Here is a 25,074-nt window from a genome sequence, read left to right on the forward strand (position 1 = left end):
GTGGTGGGGATGGGGGGGTGTGGGGGTGGTGGGGATGGGGGTGTGGTGCGGGTCTGAGGACCAGGGAGAACTCTCTGGGAGTAACAGTTGTTGTCTGGGAACCACCGTAGGAGATGGGTTGTAAATGCAGAAAAGCTTATGCCTATTCGTTACAAATGAATACACTTTTTTTAAAATCACGGGAAAGCGAAAGGATCGCGCCAACACAGACTGCGGGTTGCTCACATTAGAGCCTACGTTGCAATGAGAAGCTCTCACTGCTTTTCCTCTCGACCCAAAGCCGAATGTAAACGGCGGGGGGTGCCCCTCGCCAGAGGTCGGAGCGGGCCACCCGAGTGCACTGCACCCTCAGGGAGGGACACGGGCCTTTCAGGGGTCCCAGACACCCACCTTGACTGAGCGGAGAAGACCCAGGTACTCATGACTCCTGTGAGCTCCCGATTCCCCGGCGACACGGCCAAGAGCTTCCCCCCACCTTCCCTCCCCTCACACAATCCCACCATTACTTGTCACAGCGCCACCCCTGGGCACGGAGGAATCACATTGGCCTGGAAGGATTATTGCTAAAAATCACACAACACCAGGTTATAGTCCAACAGGTTTAATTGGAAGCACAATGGGTTTCGGAGCGACGTTCCTTCATCCACCTGATGAAGGAGCAGCGCTCTGAAAGCTAGTGCTTCCAGTTAAACTTGTTGGATGATAACCTGGTGTTTGGTGATTTTTAACTTTGTACACCCCAGTCCAACACCGGCATCTCCAAATCAAGGCTTATTGCAGTGCACTAATAGTGTCCCTACCTCTGAGCCAGGTAAACCTGGGTCAAGTCCCATCCTACTCCAAATGTGTGTCGCAGTATTTCTGAACAAGTTGATTAAAAATACCTACAGCCATTATTAAACCTATTTAAAGACAAGAGAAAACTGAAGATGCTGAAATCCAAAGTAGGCAAACAGGAGGCTGGAAGAATACAGCAAGCCAGGCTGCATCAGGAGTGGAGAAGTCAACATTTCGGGTATGGAAATGTGTTCCTGGAAAAGCGCAGCAGGTCAGGCAGCATCCAGGGAACAGGAGAATCGACGTTTCGGGCATAAGCCCTTCTTCAGGAGTGAGAAAAGTTTGTCCAGCAGGCTAAGATAAAAGGTAGGGGGTAGGGGCGTCGGAAATGTGATAGGTGGAAAGAGGTCAAGGTGAGGGTGATAGGTCAGACTGGGGTGGGGGCGGAGAGGTCGGGAAGAAGATTGCAGGTTAGGAAGGCGGTGCTGAATTTGATGGATTTGACTGAGACAGGCTGGGGGGAGGGGAAATGAGGAAACTGGTGAAACCCGAGTTCATCCCTTGTGGTTGGAGGATTCCTAGCCGGAAGATGAGGCGTTCTTCCTCCAACCATCGTTTCGCTGTGGTCTGACGATGGAGGAAGAACCTTGGTGGGGTGGGAGGGGGGATTGAAATGCGAGCCCGGAACGTTGATTCTCCTGTTCCTTGCAAGGGAAGGTGCCGGGAGTGGTGGTTGGGTCGGTGGGGGGTGTGGATCTGACAAGGGAGTCGCGGAGGGAGTGGTCTCTACGGAAAGCTGATAGGGGAGGGGAGGGAAATATATCCTTGGTGCTGGGTCTGTTTGGAGGTGGCGGAAGTGACGGCGGATGATGGGCTGTACATGGAGATTGGTGGGGTGGTAGGTGGGGGCCAGTGGGGTTCTGTCCTGGTGGCGGTTGGAGGGGCGGGGCTCAAGGGCGGAGGAGCGGGAAGTGGAAGAGATGCGGTGGAGGACATCGTCGACCACGTTGGGGGGGAAATTGCGGTCCATGAAGAAGGAGGCCATCTGGGTTGTGCGTTTTTTCGGGTATATCCGTTCTTCAAACCTACATCTTGTAAAGAACATACCTGCTAGCCTGTCTTGGTGGTTGGTTAATATTACAAATGGCAAAGTGTACACTGTGAATGTTGAAGAGCTGAATGCAAATCATTCCGTGCAGTTCCAGATCATATTCAGATGATGTACTGTCAATTACATATTAAAAAAGACACTAATCTGAATCTGGTGCATTACCTGAAAAAGTGATATACTTAGAAAAACATATCGAAATATGTACAGGCAACCTAATACAACCCCTGATGTGGGGCTTATGCCCAAAAGGTTGACTGTCCTGCTCCTCAGATGCTGCTTGACTTGATGTGCTTTTCCAGCACCACACTTTTGGGCTCTGAATCTCCAGCAACTGCAGTCTTCATTTTCTCTTAGTCACAAATACAACCCCTTGACCTACAGTCAAAACACAGGAATCTCTCAGATTGAAGCCACAACCTATTTCACAAGCTTTTGATATTGTTTAAAAAGCAAGAAGGCGAAATAGCTTGTTCCCACCCCACCTCCAAAACACACACACACACAAAGATAGTGATTGGCACTTCATATGTTCAAAGTTTGGGAGATTTCACTTCATATGTGAAATCTTGCAAACTACACCCTCATGTCTTTGGAGTGAATGCAGTTAAGTTTGTAAATTCAAACTTTTTAATGAATAGGTCAACAATTTTCACGAGTAGTCTTAACACATACACCTGTCTGCCCCAGAGAATCTTTTTGGATGAGGGAGGAGATGAATGAAGGTCATCCATGTATATTCTTCACACTCTTTATGTCCATTGCATGTATTAAAAAAGACACTAATCCGAATCTTGTGCTTTGCCTGAAATAGTGATATACTTAGAAAAATATACTGAAATATGTACAGGCAACCTAATAAAATGTTTATTTGCAAATATAATGCCCAAAAGGTTGACTGTCCTGCTCCTCAGATGCTGCTTGACTTGATGTGCTTTTCCAGCACCACACTTTTGGGCTCTGCCAGTGCTTAACTATGCCAGTGCTTAACTATTTGCATTACAACTCTCAAGTACGCATATACCCAGCAAGGTATGGTGCTGGTTTGTTTTGTCCTCAGTCTTTTTTTATCCAATTGTAGCTGTCATAGGGAAATCGTCAGCATCCTGTGCACTAAATACAGATGAAGCATCATAAATTTCACTTTTATGGATTAAAGCCAGGTATATTCAATGATAATCTGCATATGATTATTACAATTAAAAATACTGTCAACACATTAGTTTGACAAAACCAAGTTCTATTTATTTAGCACCTTTCATATTATTAGATATACCAAAGCCATTTAACAAGAACATTATAAAGCTAAATATGACTGCGCTAAATAGGGAGAAATATGGTCAGATGATCAAATATTTGGGCAACATGGTAGGTTTAAAGAGTGTCTTAAGAAGGACCTGAAGTAGAGAAGCTGAGAGATGCCAAACCGGTATTCCAAACTTGGGACCTGGACAACTGAAGGACCAGCCACTTAATAATAGTGATCCATTGTTTTACCAGACCATAGGCTGTGTTTCATTGAGAGAAATGATTAGTGATGGTGGGGTTGGTTTAAACTCAGGGTCACCAAACTCAGGTGAAGGCAGATGTTGCCAAGGACAATCCTTCATGGTGACATCAACTGGAGTTGGAATTGAAGACATGCTCTTGATATTACACTGTGTTGCAAACCAGCTGTCCAGCCACGTGAGATAACCAACACCAAGCTGCCAATAGAGCAGTAATTAAAATCAATGATTTACAAAAGGCCAGAATTAAAGGAGTGCAGTGTCTCAAAGGGTTGAGTAGCTGGAATAAATTGCAAAAGATAGGGAGAAGTGAGGCAATGGAAGTATTTGAAAATGAGGGTGAGAATTTTGAAATTAAATTTTGCTTGATTAAAATCAATGTAGGCCAATAAGTATAGCAGTAATACTTAAATGGGAATTAATACTATTTTTAATCCACTTGCAATCAGTTGCACACTTCATTTTAGTAAATTTGTCGTGATTAAATACCATTTTAATCTTCTGATGAAGATGTCTCAATTCATTATGTGTCATGGATCACAGGGTGCATCCAAACCATTCATTTCATATTTGGTTAAATGCAGTTAAGAGTAGACGTAACAATAGCAATTTGCTTAAATATGAACATTAATTAATTAATAATAAAAAATGGAAAAGAAAGGGGAAAAAAGACTTAAATATGACCATCTATTAAGTAATAAAAAAAGATGAAAAAGGAAAGAAAACAAAGCAACGAACCTCACACCCTCCTGCTCATCGGGGACCCCTCAATCAACGGCTGTTGTGGAGGCTTAGGTTTACTCCTGGAACGGTTCGGAATCCACGTGTAAGGTGAAGTCCGACAACTTAGAACAAAATTCTAACAACCAGTACAGAAAACAATCTGAGAAGTACAATAAAGCTACTTTGCTTATACCATCTTTGGCACATACAGGAATGTTCACAGGACTCATTCAAGGTCATGCAGCTGTCAAATATCATCAACAACTTTAGCTCTTCAGCCCATTCTAATTTTTTTTCTTTTCTTCTTTATTTTCCCCTCGAGCTTCTCCTGTTTTTTTTTTTGCTTTTTTTTTTACTTTAACCCCCACACTACCACCTAAGTGCGGTAGTGCTTATTTTATCCCGAGCACCCATGGTGTGTGTGTGTGCGCAGGTGTGAGACACAGTGAAAGACACAAAGTGCACGAATCTTTATTCAAATTCCACCACCAGGAAGATAGGAAAACACCCGGTGGCCAGTGACAAACACTGCCCTTCACATCAAAGGACAGTGCTGTGTGATCAAAAACAGTGAGGGGGAGGGTAGGGACTAAATTAGTCAGCCCATTCTATACATTATGCCAGCAATCAAATAGAGTGCAACATTTCAAAGAGGCAGCTCTCCATCATCATCTCCTCAAGAGCAATTAGGCGTGGGCAATACGTGCTGGCCTTACATCCCATGTAAGAGTGAAAACAGACAGTGACTAACAGCAATAATGTCATCTGAGATTTCAAAAGTCACAAGAATTTGTTAACTTGTAAAGTTCAATAGTCAAATGGAATTTTTATTAATTGCCGTTCATTTATAATTATTTAAGCTAGCAATATAGTTTAATGTGTCACAGGATTTTAACAAAATATGCTTTAATGGCTTTAATGAAGTTTTAATGGCAACTTCATGAGGATCTACACAATATGACATCATTCCCAAAGGAAATTTCTTCACAAATATTAACTCAAATCATATCACACATGTCAATTAATTGTTTCACTAAAATATAATAATTTACAATGATTTTAATTTCCGTTTGCTTTTTGAAGTTGGGAATGCAAAGCAAGTTAATTGGTGGTGCTCCGCTTTTATTGTGATGTGTTAAATATGGGAAATACAACTTTTACTTCAATACCCCTTTTTTGCCAAGTATTAAAGTAGGATCACCGACATAAAAATAAAACCTTTTAAAACTGAATTCTAAACTGACCTCAATACTGTTGATGATGAATCATTTATATTGATCAAATATTTTGAATTACTGTAATACCAAATCATCATTGACATATAACATAGGGCTGAACTTTCACAATGTCAGGCAAAATGTTTTCTTGAGTGAGATGCATAGAGTCAGGTCCACCATGGCTCGTGCGATTTTTCCAGTGCAATCTTCCACTCTTCAATATCGTTAATTGTACATCCTGGCTCCATGGCCTTCATCTTATGGAATTTCACCGTGGGAGAAGCGAAATGTTCACTGTTCACGCCAATGATTCTACATTTACAGCTCAGCTACACACCACTTAAGAGTCACAGAGTCAGACAGAATGGAAACACATCCCAATATGACGTAGTCTCAAATGCCAACATTTGGCTCGTATCTATTTAAACCTTCCCATTCATTAACCAATCCAGGTGCCTTTTAAATGTTGCGATTGTACCCACCTCCAACCACTTTCTTTGGCAGCTCATTCCATTCAAACATAATCCTCTGTGTGAAAATGTTACCTCCCAGGTCATTTTTAAATCTTTCCCCTCTCACCTTAAACCTATGCCCTCCAATTTTGGACTTCTCCAGCCTCAGAAAAAGACCTTGGCTATTCACCCTATCTGTGCTCTTTCTGATTTTATAAAGCTCTACAAGGTCATCGCTCAGCCTCTGATGCTCCAGGGAAACACTTAAGAGACTAAAAATCATAAACTGCCCTTCTCCCTGTGGTGCTTAAAGCATCTATGTTCAAACCATGGCCCAGAAAGGAAAAATATTTCCTTGGTTGATTGGCAGGGACCTATAAGTGCTGGTGGATAGGGTGGTCAAGAGAAAGGTAGTGCTGTATTGTAGTGACCAGCAAAGGAGGCCACATACCAAACTCAGCAACTGGTACAGAGACATCAACATAACTCAGTGCAGTGTCTCGGGTGAAGTGCAATATGCAGCAGTATAGAAAGTAAGCTAATGATCTTCTGTGCTCCACAAGGATAAGTGACACCATCTTTGCTCTGTCACAGGAAAGCTACTCACTCTAGCACTGCACAGATATTTCATCAGGGCTTTTGGACTACAACCCATACAATTGCAAATATCATGTGCACTCTCACCATCTTATTATTCTAAATTACTAACGATTCCTACGTTCTGCAATTCCTACTCTTAACTGGGGAGATCTCACCATCTCTCCTGATCCTGCATCACTACCAACTGCTCTTCCACTTACTTCCATCATAATCAATCTCACATTTTGTCTTATTGCAGGTAAAATGTATTCACAACCAGGCCAAGAGGGCCAAGATTGGCTTTATTTTTTTTTTGGGGTGGGTGGTGCGGAGCTAAGTCCTCATGTCACATGAGGAAAGAATACTAGGTTGGCCCAGAGAACAGCATGGTCACTCAAGTACAGATAGAGAGACTTCCATGGATAATTAACCTAGTAATTTTCATTCTACTATGCTGCATGCTTTTCCATTAACACTACATTAATTCATTCCTAATTTCAACATACACATCCCTCTTACACATATAATTTTCTCACTTGTCTTATGCATGGCCCCCCCTTCAAGCGTAATAATTTCCTTAGCAATCCACTCCAATAATGGTCCATCCTCTGGAATAACTTGCGTGCACAGCCCTAACGGAGAACAGCCAGTCCCTAAAATGAAGTCTTCACAGTACCCTGACTGAAGTACCTATAAATCATGGACTGGTTGCATTTGATCTGCAGGACTTAAACATAGGCTGAAAGACAGAGTGCCTGGACTCTGGTAAGATCAAGCACCTGACTCACCATGGTCTAACCCATGGAATCAGACCAGCTCCTTGATGGATTGTAGTGGTACATCCTATCTGACTGTATTCTGCTTTGACTCCACTGGGAATGGGTCGCCTTTGTCTTTTGACTTGGCCATTTGGTTGATGCACATGTGTTTGCCATTTAAGCTGCTGACACATGCTATAGATATGACACTGACGTAGGACAGTGCCATGCAGCAACATGTCTACGACCATGATGATTCAGTGTTCCAAACTGTAACAAGCTGGCTACCTCTTCTCTGTGCTAAAATGCAATGCAAGCCACAGAGGCTGGCAACAGCCAGCATTGAGTGAATGAACACTAAGAAATGAACAGCCATACAATACAGACTGTGTAGATGCTTGTGTGGCTCCGTGTACAAAGCGATCTAATAGAAGCCTACAAGTTGTGGCTATCCATGAACTCCACATTGAAGCCCTGAAGCGCTGACGTAATCTGAGTTGGTTCTAGAGAAGGCATAATAATGTAGGCGAGGCAGGTGGTTTACCTGTGTCAACTTGCTTGGAGGAGGATAGTGTTTATGGAGAAGGCAGGGATATGTGGTGAAGACAGAGTTGGCTGAACGCCCAGAAAACAAGCAGCAAAATGCTGCAAGCAGGCTGCTGCATTGACGTTATGTCAGGAAATGGCATTGCCTTTCTTGGGGAAAGAGAGGAGAATTGGAAGTGACATGTAAATGAGATGGTTTCGGCTAATAATGAGATGCTGATGCATAAGAATAAGAAAGGTGCCATTTAATAATGAAATTCTGAAGTCACCGTTTAAACCTTAAGTAGAAAATTGAAAATATTTTCTCAACATCACGATTTTAAATTTTCTAACATCTTGCCAAATTTTCCCAAGTTTCTTACTATTACCCATGCCAATCAAGACAGTGGAAAACTCTGTTCATGGTCTCTGCAATTTGTTGACTTACCTGAGGCTTGTGAAGGTTTATTAAGATTCGTTGTAGCTAGCATTGAGAAATGCTGTTTCATGGTTTATGAAAGGAGGAATACAAGAATATAAAATTTAGAATAAACAAAGTCACAAATTTGAGAATTTCTTTCTTTTCATATGCATGAAAAAACTGTATTGTCCCTTTATTTCACACATTTATGTTAGGAATCTACATATGCGCAGCTATATCCATTGAGACAAGTCCCCGAAAAATCAGAATTACTACATAGGATGGTTATGTTTCAATCTTAAGTTTTTACATGATGTTTTTTTATCCAACAAAAAGGTGATGCCTCTTCTTAAGAATTAAATGAACAAGAAACCTAAATAAAATATGTTAAGTGCTGTGTGTTGAAAATTGATCTTGAACCAGTAAAACAGCACTTCTCTTACTAGCCATAAAGGAGGTTAATAGACCCCCTTAATAATGGAAGGATCAGCTGCATTATAGATGTTGAATTGTATGTATGGATATCCAGAATAGAGACTTTTGATTTGTACAATAAAATTGCTAGAATTTGTCATTTCTTTCAGGACATTGTATCCTTAAACAACACATATGATTACTTCTGCTTTTTTTAAAGGTGTGAAACTTAGAACTACTGATGTTCAAAGAGATATGAGTGTACTTATTCTAGGAACACAGAATGTTAGCATGCAAGTAAAACAAGCAATATGAAAGATAAATGGCATGTTGAATTTTATTGCTAGGGGTTTAGAGTGCAAGAATAAAGAGGTATTGTAATACAAAATGATTTTGTCTTGATTGGCTTGTTAGGGTAAATGCTGAGAAAATGGTTCCTCTCATGGGGGAGTCTAGGATCAGAGGGTTTAGTCTCAAACAACAAAAGGGTGCCAATTTCAGACTGAGATGTGGAAGAATTTCTTCCCTCAGAAGGTTGTGAATCTTTAGAACTCCGTAACACAGAAAGCTGTGGGGGCAGAGTCATTACATATATTTAAGGCTGAGATAAATAGCAGTCTTGATTGGTAGAGGGATCAATGGTCATGAGGAAGAGGCAGGCGGCAGGCACGTAACAAAGAGGCCTTGGAGTGCAGGTTCATAGCTCCTTGAAAGTAGAGTCACAAGTAGATAGGATAGTGAAGAAGGCGTTTGGTATCCATTCCTTAATTGGCCAGAGCATTGAGTACAGGAGTTGGAAGGTCATGTTGTGGCTGTACAGGATATTGGTTAGGCCACTTTGGGAATATTGCTTGCAATCCTGGTCTCCTTCCTATCAGAAGGATGTTGTGAAACTTGAAAGGGTTCTGAAAAGGTTGACAAGGATTTTGCCAGGGTTGGAGGTTTTGAGCGATAGGGAGACGCTGAATAGGGTGTAGCTGTTTTCCCTGGACTGCAAAGGCTGAGGGCTGACCTCATAGATATTTATAAAATCATGAGGAGCATGGATAGGATAAATAGACAAGGTCTTTTCCCTGGGGTGAGGAAGTACAGAACTAGAAGGCATAGGTTTAGGGTGAGAGGGAAAAGATATAAAAGGGATCTATGGGCAACCTTTTCACATAGAGGTGGTACGTATATGGAATGAACTGCCAGCGGAAGTAGGTACAGTGGAGACCAGTACAATTACAGCATTTAAAAGGCATCTGGATGGGTATATGAATAGGAAGGGTTTAGAGGGATGTGGGCCAAATGCTGGAAAGTGGGACTAGATTAGGTTAGGATATTTGGTCAGCATGGATGAGTTGGACTGAAGGGTCTGTTTCCGTGCTGTACATCTCTATGACTCTAAGAGTGTTTGATCAGCAATTATTTTGTTAAATAGAAGACTAGGCTTGAGGGGCCGAATGGCCCACTGCTGTTCCTATTTCCTATTTCTTACGGATTTATGGCCAAACTACTCAACTTAGATAATCCCTCCATACCCAGGATCAACCCAGTGAACCATCTCTGGACTGCTTCCAGTTAAAGTATATCAATTCAAGAGAACCAAAGCAGCATTTCACTGTATATCAGCTATGGTCTGAATACTGCCTAGTTTTATCAAGGCTTCCCCATTTTTATACTCCATACCTTTGAAATAAAGACCAACATTCCATTTGCCTTCCCTATAGCCTGTTAAAATTGGATGCTCATTTTCTTTATGATTTACACATAGAGACTCATATCCATGTTTGCTACAGCTTGTCGGTCTTGATCCACTTAAATAATATTCAGCTCCTCAATTCGCCCAGCCAAAGTGCATAATCTCACATTTTCCCACATTATATTCCATCTGCCATGTTTGTGACCACTTGCTTAACCTCTCTATAAACTGCTGCAGACCCTTTGTAGACCCTTTGTGTCATCCTCAGCATTTCCCTTCCCATTTATTTTTGTGTCATCTGCAAATTGTCATTAGCAATAGTACATTCACATCCAAGACATTAACATATATTGTGGCCACAGCATTGATCCCTGCAGCACTCCAGAAGTTACAGGTTGCCATTCCTGAAAATGCCTCCCGTATGGGAGAAAGAGAGAACTGCAGATGCTGGAGCTCAGAGTCAATAGTGTGGTGCTGGAAAAGCGTAGCAGGTCAGGCAGTATCCGAGGAGCAGGAGAATCGATGTTTCAGGCAAAAGCCCTTCATCAGGATTCAGAGGTATTCTCTGAAACAATCCGCAAGAAGGTGTCCTGTCTCCCCAGTGTAGAGGAGACCACACCAGGCGCAACGGATGCAGTACATGACATTGGTAGAGGTACAGGTAAATTTCTGATGGATGTGGACGGATTCCCTGGGGCATTGGACAGAGGTGATGGGAGTGGTGTAGGCACAGGTTTTGCACTTCCTGCATTGGCAGGGAAAGGTGCCAGGAGGGCGGGGTGGACCTGATGAGGGAGGGAATTGTCTTTTCGGAACACTGATAGGAGTGGGGAGGGAAATATATTTCTGGTGGTGGGGTCCATTTGGAGGTGGTGGAAGTGGCAGAGGATGATGCGTTGTATGCGGAGGTTAATGGGGTGGAAGATGAGGACCATGGGGTTCTGTCCTTGTTGCATTGGGAGGGGTAGAGTTCAGGGGTGGTGGTGCATGAAGTGGAGGAGATGCTATGGAGGGTGTCCTCAACCACATGGGAAGGGAAGTTGTGATCCTGGAAGAAGGAGGCCATCTGGGACTTACTGAGGTGCAATTGGTCATCCTGGGAACAGATGCGGCGGAGGCAGAGGAATTGGGAATAAGGGATGGTATTTTTACAGGAGGTAGGGTGGAAGGAGTTGTAGTCTAGGTAGCTGTGGAAGTCGGTGGGCATGTAGTATATGTCTGTGCTTAGTTGGTCGCCAGAGACAGTGATGGAGAGGTGCAGGAAGGGGAGGGAGGTGTCTGAGATGTTCCAGGCAAATTTGAGGTCATGGTGGATGGTGTTGATAAAGTTGATGAACTGTTCAACCTCCTTGTGGGAGCACGAAGCAGCGCCAATACAGTCATTGATGCAGCAGAGAAACAGGTAGGTGGTGGTGCCGGTGTAATTGCAGAAGATGGACTGTTCCACATATCTTTGAGGAGAAAGTGAGGTCTGCAGATGCTGGAGATCAGAGCTGAAAATGTGTTGCTGGAAAAGCGCAGCAGGTCAGGCAGCATCCAGGGAACAGGAGAATCGACGTTTCGGGCATAAGCCCTTCTTCAGGAATCACATATCTGACAAACAGGCAGGCATAGCTGGATCCCATGTGGGTGTCCATGACTGTTTCCTTTGGTTTGGAGAAAGTGAGAGGATTGGAAGGAGAGGTTGTTGAGGGTGAGGACCAGTTCAGCCGGGCGGATGAGGGTGTCACTGGAAGGGTACTGGTTGGGACGGTGTGAGAGGAAGAAACGGAGGGCTTGGAGACCTTCGTTGTGGCAGATCGATGTGTACAGAAACTTGATGTCCATGGTGAAGATGAGGCATTTGCGGCCAGGGAAACAAAAATCTTGGAGGAGAAGCGCATGGGTGGTGTCACGAACGTAGGTGGGGAGTTCCTGGACTAAGGGGGACAGGACGGTGTAGAGGTAGGAAGAGATGAGCTCCCTTATTCCAAGTTTCTGTGTTCTGTTAGTTAGCCAATCCACTATCCATGCCAGTATGCTACCATAACACAAGGGCACTTCTTAAGTAGCCTAATGTGTGATACTTTATCAAATGCCTTCTAGAAATCTAAATATATTATTACATGCTCTTCTTCCCCTTTACCTATCCTGCTCGTACCCATTCAAAGACTTCTAGCAAATTTGTCAATTCTGATTTCCCCTTCATTAAACCATGCTAACTTTCGTTTGATCACATAATGTATTTCTAAAAGCTCTACTATTACATCCTTTATAATAGATTATAATATTTCCTTAATAACAGATGTTAACTCGCCTGGAGTTACCTAGTTTTGTCTCTCTGTATTTTGCTGTTAATGTTATTGAGAACACTTTAAAAGTAATGAGCAAAACAGAAAAAAACCTGAAAGGTGCAACTTTTAATGGGAGAAAGTGAGGACTGCAGATGCTGGAGATCCGAGTCGGGAGTGTGGTGCTGGAAAAGCACAGCAGGAGTGAAAGGTCAGGCAGCATCAAGGGCTTATGCCCGAGCTTCGATTCTCCTGCTCCTCGGATGCTGCCTGACCTGCTGTGCTTTTCCAGCATCCGAGGAGTAGGAGAATCGAAGCTCGGGCATAAGCCCTTGATCCTGCCCGACCTCCCACTCCTGCTGTGCTTTTCCCGCACCACACTCCCGACTTTTAATGGGGACTACCTGTATTGGTGGATTCTTTAGCGCAATTTACAGGGTGAGGATGGTGTTCACACCTCACCCTCTGGGTGGCAGTTTCGTTGCGCTGAATACTCGAGAATTGCATGCGAACAGCCGGTGGTTTTGCAAAGCGACCTCGGCTCATCCATCACAACGAGCCACAGACGCTGAGTTGTGACTGTGTTACTGTCAGCGAGACCTATCGCTTCATCTGTGCTCCCTTTCCGCGGATCGGGTCATTTCAGCTGCTGCTGCTGACTGTGCAATCACCGCACCCACTGTTCAGAGAATGACCTCCTGAGCTGCTGTCTGAGCGGGCATCTGAGTGCCGGACCATTCAAGGTAATCTGATCCAGCAGCTTGTATGTGGCCACTGGCGTTGTTCGCAGGGAGACCCGAAAATGTGGGCAGGAAGTGAGGGGTGAATGTTCTTGGCCTAATATGCTCGAATGGGCAACCTTGGAGATCCAGAACTACGGTACTTAGCTTAGAGAAAAAGTATCAGTGCGACAGGCGGTCTTTCTCTTTTCGCCAGCTTATGCTTTCCCTCTCGGGTGCATTTTGGGGTTCTTTCGTGTGGCGGAGTATTGAGGGCGGGGTCCGAATAGCGGACAGAAAACCTCAAAAAGTCGCATCAGCGCGGAAAATAACCTGGAGGACGCAGATTCTCACCAGGGCTGTTTCCGTTTCGTCTGAGTTTCTTGCCCCCTGCAATGGAGAATATGCTCGAAGTCACTTTAGCTGCTATCTCCTGGTGCTGCTTGCTGCTCAGTGTGTAGCCCAGCACAGATTCTGCATCCCACCTCCCTCCCCTCTCCACCACCGTCGCTGCAGTGTAAGCCGGTTTAGTGACCGCCTACACAGCAGACGCCGCAGAGTCCTGACATTCACGTTGTGTGGTTAGAATGTGCTTCATGTACCCTCAAATTATAATTTTATGTGACACATATGTTAGAAGTATTTTCCTTCGTTGATGTAGGAGAGTGGCTGGAAATGACATATGTCATGTTAGCAAGAACATCAATTAACACAACACCCTCATTTTCTCTGCAGCCCTTCTCTCCAATAGATGTTGACGCTGCGGGTATTTTTGTGGGGGTGGGGGTAGGGGATAGGAACGTGGCACAATAATTACCTTTGCTGAAATGACAATCATTTGTGTGTGGCCTTTACAGTCAGTGCTAGCTGGACATTCAACTTGAATGGTAATCACAAGTAGGCCCACTCCTGCCGCTTGCCCAGTACATTTCCTGCACAAATTAAAGCAGCATGAACAAAGTAAATGCCACAAGTCCAGGTTGACGGCATTACAACAATATAGTTAAAAATCAAAGCCAAGAACTAAATATTCAAGAGTATGTGACTTTCTGAATGGACAGGCAGGAAGGAAAGGTTGGTGCGATAGCATTCTTGGTATGGGATGGAAAATAAGCATGATACCGAGAAAGATTTCAAATCCATATGGGTGGCGATAAGAAATAAAAATGGAAAGAAGATTTGGGTAAGAGTAGTTTATTGGCTCCCCACTAGTAGCTATACGGTGGGACAGTAAATAAATTGGGAGATAATGAAAGCATGTAAGGAAGACATTACCTTAATCATGGGTGACTTTAACCTTCATGCAGATTGAGATAGTCAGATGGGTAGAGGAAACCATGAAGAACAATTCTTGGAGTGTATTCTGGACAGTTTTCCAAAACAATATGTTGTGGATACAACCAGGAATCAGGTTATTTTGGATTTAGTGATGTGTAAGAATAAAGGTTTAATAAATGATGTCAGAGTTAAAAAGAAAATCCCGAAGGAAACAGTGATCATAAAATGGTAGAATTTAGAATTGAGAGGTTGGAACTTGGATCGGAACCAACTGTGCTAAGCTTGTATGGGTAATTACAAAGGAATAAAGGCAGAGCTGATGGTGGTGGCCTGGGAAAGGAGTTTAGCAATAAAGGCAGTTGAGAAAATAGTTCATGGCTCCACAGCAAAGACATATTCCAGTGAGGAAGAAGGATTCTAGGAAAGGATAAGCCAGCTGTGGGTTAACCAGAGAAGTTAAGGATAGCGTGAAATTGAAAAAAAACACAATGTGGCAAAGATTAGAGGTAACCCAGAGCATTGGGAAATTTTTAAAAACCAACAAATGCAACCCAAAACAAACGAGGAAGAAATTAAACTTTGAAAGTAAACTTGTAAGTAATATTAATACAGACAGCAAGAACTTCTGTGAACATATAAAAAGAAATAGAAGTCAAGGCAAACAGAGGCCCCTTATGAATGAGACTGAGGAAATAACAATGGAGAACCAGGAAATGGCAGAGGAACTGAAGTAATACTTTGCATCAGTCTTCATAGTAAAAGACACTACTTGCATTCCAAAATTACTAAACAATCAAAAGGCAAAAGGAGGAAAGGAAATAAATAAGATAACTATCAGGAGTATAAAAGTGCTTGGCAAACCAATGGAGCTAAAGACCAATCAGTCAACTGGACCTGATTGGATGCACCCTAAGAGAGAGAGGCAGTAGCTACAGAGGTGGTGATAATCTCCCAAGAACTTTAGGTTCTGGAACAGTCCCAGAGGATTGGAAAATTGTCAATAGAACACCTTTATTTACAAAGAAAAAGAGGCAAAATGCAGGTAACTGTAGGCCAATTAGTTTAACATCACTTACAGTATTAGGAAAATGTCAGTGCCTATTCTAAAGGATGTAATACAGTAGCAGTGCATTTAATATGATCAAGCAGAGTCAGCATGGCATCATGAAGGGGAAATCATTCCTGACAACTTTATTGGAATTCTTTGAGTAGGTGGCAAGCAGGATTGATAAAAGGAAGTACAGAATGTAATATATTTGGATTTCCAGAAGCACATGTTACGCTACTTAATAAGACAAGAACTCATGGTGTTGCAGATATTCTATTAGCATGGATAGCAGATTGACTAACTATTGAAGTCAGAGAGTTGGGAAAGGTGGCATTTTCAGGATGGTAGACGGTAACTAGTGGATTGCAGTAGAGATCAGTACTGGGGCCACAATTATTTACAGTATATATTAATGACTTAATTACACAATACATTAACGATGAGACAAGTGAATGTATTATAGTCAAGTTTGTCTCATAGCCAAGACCTAGTCTTTAGGGAAGTGAAGAAGCAGCTGTCATCGTCAAGCACACTATGATCTCAAGTAAATCTGGTGCTGATGTGCGATGTCTCCCAGTAAGATATCAGAGTGGTGGCTCACAGATGGCCCAAAGGAGAGGAATTCCCAATAGTGTATGCTTCCTGGATTTTGGCTGACACAGAGCACAAAAACACCCAGGTAGAGAAGGAAGGTCTAGCAGTTATCTTTGGTATGAGAAAGTTCTGTTAATACTCCGGTTTCCTCCCACAGTCCAAAGATGTGCAGGTTAGGTGAATTGGCTATGCTACATTGTCCGTAGTTTAGTCAGGGGTAAATGTAGGGGAATGGGTCTGGGTGGGTTACTCTTCGGAGGGTCTGTGTGGACTTGTTGGGCCGAAGGGCATGTTTCCACACTGTAGGTAATCTAATCTAATCTAATCTAAATACCTTTACAGATGTAAAATTTTAATATAACGGACTGCAAACCCTTGCAGGGCTGTTCAAAGAGGATAAGGCCGTGTTGCCTATAGCTTCAGGTCAATTTCAGCAGTGGTCTCTCATTCTGAGTGCGTATAATTACAAGTTGGAACATTGTGTGGGAGGCAAAATAGCAAATGCAGGTGCCTCGAGCTGCCTCCCGCTGGCAGATACACTACTGGTGGTGCTGCCATTGGAAGAGTCCATTCTGGTTTTAAATGTTTGGGACATCTATCCAGTCACTGCTGACAACATCAGACTGTGCAATAAGATCCTGTCCTGGCAACACTGAAACAGCAGGTGGTGATGGGAGAAACAAATGGGCCATCACAACCAGAATTGACATATATCTGGACCCGGTTAGACCAGGTCATCGTAGAGGATAGCATTTTATTATGGGGCGTAAAGGTGATTGTCCCAAGCAAAGGTCACTGCCAGTCAGTGGCTGAATTCTACCAGGGTAGTCCATGGGTTTCCAAAATGAAGATGTTGGTGAGAAGATATGTCTGGTGGCCAGGTTCGATTGCAGACATAGCTGTGTTGGTGGGGCAGTGCCCAAAGTGCCAACAAGGACAAAAATTACCACCATTGGGAATAGTCGGTAAATCCTGGACGCATTTGGACATCGACTATGCCAGCCCTATCATGGGCTCAATGTTCTTAGTCATTACAGATGCTCACTCAAAGTGGTTGGACATTTGTCATACACATGACATTGCTAGAAAAGCTGTGAGCATCTTTTACACTACACTGGCTCCCAGAAGTGCAAGCCATCATTTACCAACAGGGAATTCAAATATTTCCTAAAGTCGAATGGCATGTGGCATATAAGGAAAGCTCCATATCATCCATTGTCCAATAGTCTGGTGGAAAGAGCAGTCTAAAATTTGAAGGGAGGCTTAAATAAACAGCATTCAGCTTCACTTGATTTCAAACTAACCCAGTTCCTACTTAATTATTGGAACACCTCTCATACAATTTCAGGAAAAGCTCCAGTAGAGCAACTAATGGGGAGAAAACTGCACGTCAGGTTAAATCTGATCTTCCTAGACATTGGGGGGTGGGTGAAATGGTATCAGGAACACCAATGCTGGATACAAGATCCTCGAAGCGAGGGAGACTGTTTACTTCAGGGGATGAAGTTTGGTGCTGAAACCAAGGAAGTGGCCTTACATGGGTAAGAGGCATGCTTGACATGAGGCCAGCTCTCGTGATGTACAAAGTTCGGGTAGGTGAGGCAGTCCTGAACAAACACACGGATCGCATGAAAGCTGCAAACTCACAAACAGGTCAGGAACAAAACATACTTCTGACAGAGTATCTGGAAAGGCTGTCAGAACCCATTGCTTCTCCCCCTTTGTCTAGTGTCAAAGAAATCTCTGAGTCTGAGATGGACATGGTGGATGTCACCACCTTGGTGCCTTTACCACCTGAAGAAGAAGTTGAATTTCTTCTGAGACACTCCGGGCGGAAGAGGCAGGCTACAGTCAGGTACATGCCACCCATATCTGAGGCTGATTCAGAGGAACCAGACCCGGTATGAAAATGACCCAGGAGAGTTTGCAAGAAAAGGAACAAGCCTACATCCCTGGACTTAGATGGGGCAGGATGTAGTGACTGTAATGACATCAGCCAGGTGGACTTTATGGAATATGAGTTCCCTGATTAGGGCTGTTAACTAGGTCCAATCAGGAAGCTCTAGCTGACAGATATAAAGAGGAGTGTCTTCCCTCCAACTCTATTTTGATTTAGTCCCTACCCTCCCCTTCACTGTTTTGATCACACAGCACTGTCCCTTGATGTGAAGGGCAGTGTTTGTCACTGGCCACCCGGGTGTTTGCCTAATTTGAGTGTATGTGTGTGCAAGGACTCTCCAAGAAAAAAGAAAAAAAAATAAAGAGGAGTGTCAGAGGTTCTGTTCACTCTGACAGCTGGCTCTGAAGAAGCCAGACTAGTGTCAAGTACATGCACGTGTAAATAAAGAGTGATTTGGTGACAGGATAGCGTCCTAAGTGAAGCTATTTCAGAAATCATTTTACAAATGATTCCTTTCCATTACCTGTGTATATTGTGCCCATTGTCTCAGGCTGGAAAGTTAGTTGCTAAACCAGTCAGGGTAATTGCATAAAGTTAGTTGGGGGTCAATTTATTGAATTTGTACCCTTTTCTAGTCTCCATGCCACAGAAAGAATATGGAGGGAATGGAGAAGTGCCAAACTAAAAAGGACTGTGAAGAATGATACCAGACTGAAAGTTATCATGATCAAGAGAAATTGAATAGACTGAATGGTTTCTCCAAAAATAGACAACGAGATGGTCTGATAGATCATTGTGATAATCTGATAAATATGAAAGAGCTTGATACAGTAGACAAAAAAATTAGACTAATATGACACCTTTAACATAACATGACTCTCTACAGGAGCATTATAACACAAAGCTACCATACCAAGTCTCAAGAAAAATTAGTTTAGATGGTCAAAAGTTTGATCAGAGGCGAACTCATTGGGGTATTTTAAAGGATAAAAGTGAAATGCAAAGGTGGAGACATTTATGGAAGGTATGCTAGAGTCTTGGGCCTAGATACTGTGAATAATATTGCTAGGCCTTGAAATGAGAAACGTTGCAAAAAACTCAAAACAACTCCCATTTAAACAAAAAAAAATTAAAATCAACCCAAGATGTCCAAGTTGCTGTCACATCATGTTTATTTTGCATGCATGTTGTAATTTTGAGCTACAGATAGAGGTTCAAACATTCTTTCCATCTGTAGTTTCTAGATTTTATCTTAAATTGTATGGAATTTACAGCAAAGAGCAGGCATTCAGCTTCATGTGCTTATCAAGCTTCCCCATCAAACTAATTATAGCACTCATCTTAAATATTCTTTGCAGCAAAAGATTCTAACTACTTTCTTGGTAGTGCAGTTCCTAATGAATTCACCATTGGATTTCGTGGTGATTGTCTAATATCTTTGACCCTTACTGTGTAAGTCTTGAAGTACAATTCATGCCTTTGAGCCAAAAATTCTAGTTTGAGACTCCATCTATGACTTGATGACCAAGGGAAGTGCATTAATGATTTGGCCAAACAGGTTGAGTGTCAACCTGCAAATCCTCGCAACACGTGCCAAAGCTGAGAGATTTCTGGTCAGATGTGTGATGGGAAGAGTGTTGGCCAAGATCCTTTATCAATCAAGTGATGTTGTCCAATGAAATTGAATCAAAGCCAGGTGCCTTTGTGCTTGCAAAGGTTTTGGTTCAGAGATAGGGAAACAGGGAAAGGTTCAATATGATTAATGCATTAGGTAATAGAGACAGTTGGTGTCAGGACACAGGATGCAGTAATTAGGGCTGTTCATAAACCTAAACCTTGTTTTTTAAAGTGTTTTTTTTCGAGGATTGCGAGTACATATGTGCATCATCAGCTCTAATGTGACTGAAAACGAGCTATCATGAACTAAACATACAGGTTGGATCTTCAGTTCTCAGTGGAAACAGAAATTAGATTGAGAATATAAAAAGAATTAAGATTTTTGACTGCAAATTCCTATTTGATGTTTCTTTCTGACCCCACATTATCTTTGTGTGACTTTTTATCAGGTTGGGCAGGCATTGAGCTTGAATGCTCACACACCTCTCCTGAGGTCCAGTTTGCCTTTATAAGGACCACAGGAAATTTGCATTTCTTTCCTCGCATTATTTTTGAATGTTGCAATGGATTTTGGAATTTGGTTAAAAAAAACTATTGGGCCTGAGAGTTTGAGACCAATGGGGCAGCCTACCAATAAATCTGCAACATTGCTGTGGTTCTGTTCGCCGAGCTGGAAGGTTTTGTTGCAAACGTTTCGTCCCCTGTCTAGGTGACATCCTCAGTGCTTGGGAGCCTCCTGTGAAGCTCTGGGGCTTCACAGGAGGCTCCCAAGCACTGAGGATGTCACCTAGACAGGGGACGAAATGTTTGCAACAAAAACTTCCAGCTCGGCGAACAGAACCACAGCAACGAGCACCCGAGCTACAAATCTTCTCACAAACTTTGAAAATCTGCAACATTTTAACAGTTATGTGTTAAATGAACTGAGAGATTTTACATATTTTGATACATTCAAATGTATTTATTAAATGTTGTAAAGTAATATAGACATGGTTTAATACAATGATTAATTGCAGTTTACTGTTAAATAGACCCTCTTTATGCAAATGTTGACACACGTTACAGTACTTTTTTCAATAGGAAAGATAATTAAAGCTTTCAAAATTGTAGAAATATGTATTGGGAACTCTCCTACAATGTTTTGGACTAAAATGTAAATGTTCAGTGATCTTAAGTTTCGAACAAATAACTCTGCTGTTGAAGTTTAAAAAAGTCTAAGCACCAACTATACTCCATTGATTGACTTGCAGTCTGCTTTGAAATGAAAATCAAACACTGTGTCAAGCTTAATAGGGACATATGATTGCTTAGTTTCAGTTGTTCCATTGTTGACATTCTCAGGATTTGCTTTTGTGGCTATTATGAATGCCTGATTGTATTTTGAAAAGTCCAGGATGATAGAATCTGCCTCATATTGGTTAATCAATATAATCTATAGGAAGGCAAATACAAGGATGGCATTTGTTTTGAGAGGACTTGAATATAAAAGCAGAGATATACTTCTGAGGCTGTATAAGGCTTTGGTCAGAGAGACTAGCACCCAAGAGCACAGATTAGAGTGGTGCTAGAAAAGGACAGCAGTTCAGGCAGCATCCGAGGAGCAGTAAAATCGACGTTTCGGGCAAAAGCTCTTCATCAGGAATACAGCAGGAATACCTTTTACCCAAGAGCACAGCCTTAGAATAAAGGGAAGATCTTTTAGAACAGAGATAAGGAGAAATTGTTTTTAGCCGGAGAGTGGTGAATCTATAGAATTCACTGCCACAGAAGGCTATGGAGGCCAGGTCATTCCGTGTATTTAAGGCGAAGATAGATAGGTTCTTGTTTGTCAAGGGAACCAAGGGTTAAGGGGAGAAAGCAGGAACATGGGGGTTTTGAAACCTATCAGCCACGATTGAGTCTGCTCTGCCATTCAATGGGGTGAGTAGCCTAATTTCTGCTCCTAAGTCATATAGAGTCATAGAGATATACTGCATGGAAACAGACCCTTCGGTCCAACCCGTCCATGCCAACCAGATATTCCAATCTAACCTAGTCCCACCTGCCAGCACCCGGTCCATATCCCTCCAAATCCTTTCTATTCATATACCCATCTAAATGCCTCTTAAATGCATTATATCAAGAGGTCTTAGTTTTAGAATAAGGGGTAACAACTTTAAAACAGATATGAGGAGAAATTACTTTTCTCATGGGTTATGAATCTGCAGAATTCACTACCCCAGAATGCAGTAAGTGCTGAGATATTGAGTACATTTATGGAGGAGCCAGGCAAATTTTAATTAGTATTTAGTTGAAGGGTTATGAAGAGATGCAGGAAATTGGAGATGAGGCCAAGATGAGATCAGTCATGATCATATTAAATGGTGGAGTGGGCTCAAAGGGCTGAATTGCCTTTGCAGGTGTGGCAACATCTATGGAGAGAAACCAGAGTTAATATTTTTGGTCCAGTGACCTGCCTTCTGAACAGTTCTGAATAGTTCTGAGGAAGGGTCATAGGACCTGAAAAATTAACTCTGCTTTCTCTCCACAGATGTTTCCAGACCAGCTGAGTTTCCAGCAGTTTCTGATTTTGTTTCTGATTTCCGCATTTCCAGCATCTGCCATTATTTGGCTTTTTTGGCTGAATTGCCTACTCCTAGTTCTTATAAGTCAGCCTGCTTCACAATTTTTTTGCAGTTCTAATAACCTATTAAGGCATTAATTTTCTTTGATGTTATAAATAAATAAACAGTTGTCTTTGACAGCAGGATGCCCACTTGCGGAGCTTTAATTTTTTGAATGGGTTCTAACAATGTGAGTTTTTAAAGTATGATGTGTCTATGGTATGAACCACTGAATATATTTTAATGATGTATATTATTTTAAGTTTGTGTTTTGGCTTTTGAGTTAGTGATATGTTGGTTTTTTGTGAGTCTGAAGTTAATAACTCGTAAGTATTTCTGCAGCCGTGGTGACTTATTTTAAAACAGTTTCTAAGAGGTGCTTTAGTCGCACTAATGGGATTTTGTTCACCTTAAGATATAGGGTTTTTTTAACTTGGGGAAATCCCCATAACCGAGCGAGAAAGAGAATTTCTTTCAATTTTACTTTGTTTTGAGCAGTTCTGTGAAAGTGAGGACTGCACTCCTGATGAAGGGCTTATGCATGAAATGTCGACTCTCCTGCTCCTCGGATGCTGCCTGACCTGCTGTGCTGTTCTAACACCACAATTTCAACTCCACAGTTCTGTGAAACCTTTGAATAAAGATGATTGTATGGAACAGTGCTGCTGAGAATGGGAGAATATGGTAAAAATAGACGACCTTAGAGGAAGAAGTTAGTCAGAGTACCAAAACAGAAGTGTTGGGTTAAAATGCTGGGGATATAACTTGAAGGCTGAGCATGTTTAAGCTCAGATGTATGATTCCTCCAGGAAGAAGCTTTCAATATTTCCCATCATGTTTGCCTTCAGCATATGAGGTGTTAGGAAAAGATTTCTTCTCTTGTCTGAGTATAATAAAAGCAAAGTTTACGGGTGGTGTACAAGGGGTTTTTTTTAGAATTTGTAAATGAGTGTTTTGGGATTAAAGGGATTCTACTTCTTCACTGCGCTTAAAACTCTTTGATTTTGCATTGTAAATAAATAGTTTAGTTTCTTCTATTTTGTCTTAATTCATTTTCATAGAATCATAGAATCCCTATAGTGTGGAAACAGGCCATTTTGGCTAAAAAGATTCTGTTTTATTGTTTAAACATATCTGCAATATTGTGAGCTTATATTTCAATGAAAGACCACCTTGTTAAAATCAAAGCAAAACAAACCATGATGTTTTAATCCAGATTTCAGTCTACAGCCTGATTTGTACAATAGTAACAACAGCTAGGAATAAACATGTCTTTTAGTGTGACAGCTCTATTAGATTGTTATTCTGAGGGCTTCCCATAGTGGACCAGTGTGATTGGCTGTTGAAGATAAATGGGGAATGAGACTATGAAGGGGCATGGGAATATGTGCGGGCATGAGGAATGTGAGGGATAATGAAGGTGGTATATGGGGACTTGGGGTGGAAGAGGGAAATTGAGGGGAATAAGAGAAGGTATTGAAGGACATGGGGAGTATGAGGATTACTTTTTAGGTAAGGGGGTTTGCAGCAGAATGAGGAGTGGAAGTGAAGGGCGCATGGAAATATTAGGGGGCTTGAGCGTGGATGAGGATTTAGAGTTGGAGGGTAAGAACTAGGTTGGAGAAATGCAATATCTCAGCAAATCGAAGACGCTCTTCTAAACAACTCATCTGTGCATCTGCACTTCTCCAGCACACCCCACCTCATGTCTCCAACAGAGATAAAAATGGTGGATATGAGCAGAAATGACAGTTTCGGCTGTCTGAACATGGAAAATATGCTGACTCACATTTTCTGAGCCCAACACAAAAATCTAGCTTGCAATCAATGTCCTTCATCATTGTTTCATCAATGTCTTGGAACTCCCACATTGTTTGAGCACCTTCCCTTCTAATCTGCCATGGCTCAAGAAGCAGATCCATCACTGCCAACCCAAGGCCAACAACAGGACAAGCAATTTGTGTTGGCTATGCCAGAGATCTCCACATCCCAAACATTGCTTAAAAATAAATATTGACACAGTCCTGCTGAGCAGTTGGCCAGCATATAAAAGAGGTTTGCCTGTCATGTTTGCCAAAAATCAAACAAACGATTTGCAACACTGGTCGTTTGTGGTGATTGTGCTATTTTTGATTGTTAACATAAACCGGATGTGTAAATTCCACTAGATTCGTCAAGAGCCCTTATTAGGATGAATCATTTTGAATCCAAACTAAGAACAAATTAATTGTATTCCATGCCTTGGTGGCATTTTTATTTCATGTGTATTATATCAATGTATTCACATTCAAATTTCTTCCTGATTTTAAAAAAATAATGGGCTTGCCATAGTAGCAGTTTTAAATTGTTGTCTGCAGTGAGATCATTCCCAAGGCATTGCAACAGTTTTTAGCTGATTGGCATTAGAGTTTGAATTTTAATTTACAATGTAAATTAGCACAGGCAAGAAAACAAATTAACATAGGCGAGAACATTTAGAACATTTTTTTCTGAGTTGGAGTTGATAGGTGTGAACCTGATTTTAATTTCCTGTCAGCATAAAAGCAGACACATAACAAGCTGCCACCAAAATGCCTATCCCAAGTTTTCCTCTCCCTAGCCCCTGAATGATGCAGACCATGTGATAAAGTTGAGAAAATCACATGAAATGTGCAGTGAGGACCCTCTCAACCTTGGGAGCAAAAAATTGTATTTTTCAACCAAGTGTTAAATGGTGAGATGAGATTCTCACTCAGTGAGCGGTGCGAGGTCTACCTGCATGCATCACCATACATGAACATTTCATTATTAGCTAAACTCATCTCATTGATATGCAATGTCTCATTCTCCCACTCATTGGATGAAAACTAACATGAATAATTATTGACATACAATTCAGA

The 25,074-nt window shown here is 42.0% G+C and overlaps 2 protein-coding genes across 2 annotated transcripts in view; one reads left to right on the plus strand and one right to left on the minus strand.

Annotated features, from left to right (window-relative positions):
* Positions 1 to 463, minus strand: part of hibch (3-hydroxyisobutyryl-CoA hydrolase) — a 123,715-nt gene extending 123,252 nt beyond the window's left edge. The window contains exon 1 of the mRNA XM_043692857.1: positions 391 to 463. Coding sequence (XP_043548792.1) covers positions 391 to 422 — 32 coding nt within the window. The 5' untranslated portion in view covers positions 423 to 463. The remainder of the gene's footprint in view (positions 1 to 390) is intronic.
* A 12,335-nt stretch (positions 464 to 12,798) lies between these two features.
* LOC122551251 (inositol polyphosphate 1-phosphatase-like) overlaps positions 12,799 to 25,074 on the plus strand; it is a 74,252-nt gene continuing 61,976 nt past the window's right edge. Inside the window, exon 1 of the mRNA XM_043692863.1 lies at positions 12,799 to 13,179. The gene's annotated coding sequence lies outside the window, so the exon portion shown is untranslated. The remainder of the gene's footprint in view (positions 13,180 to 25,074) is intronic.

This window comes from Chiloscyllium plagiosum, chromosome 7 (genome assembly GCF_004010195.1).
Source record: "Chiloscyllium plagiosum isolate BGI_BamShark_2017 chromosome 7, ASM401019v2, whole genome shotgun sequence".
NCBI lineage: Eukaryota > Metazoa > Chordata > Chondrichthyes > Orectolobiformes > Hemiscylliidae > Chiloscyllium > Chiloscyllium plagiosum.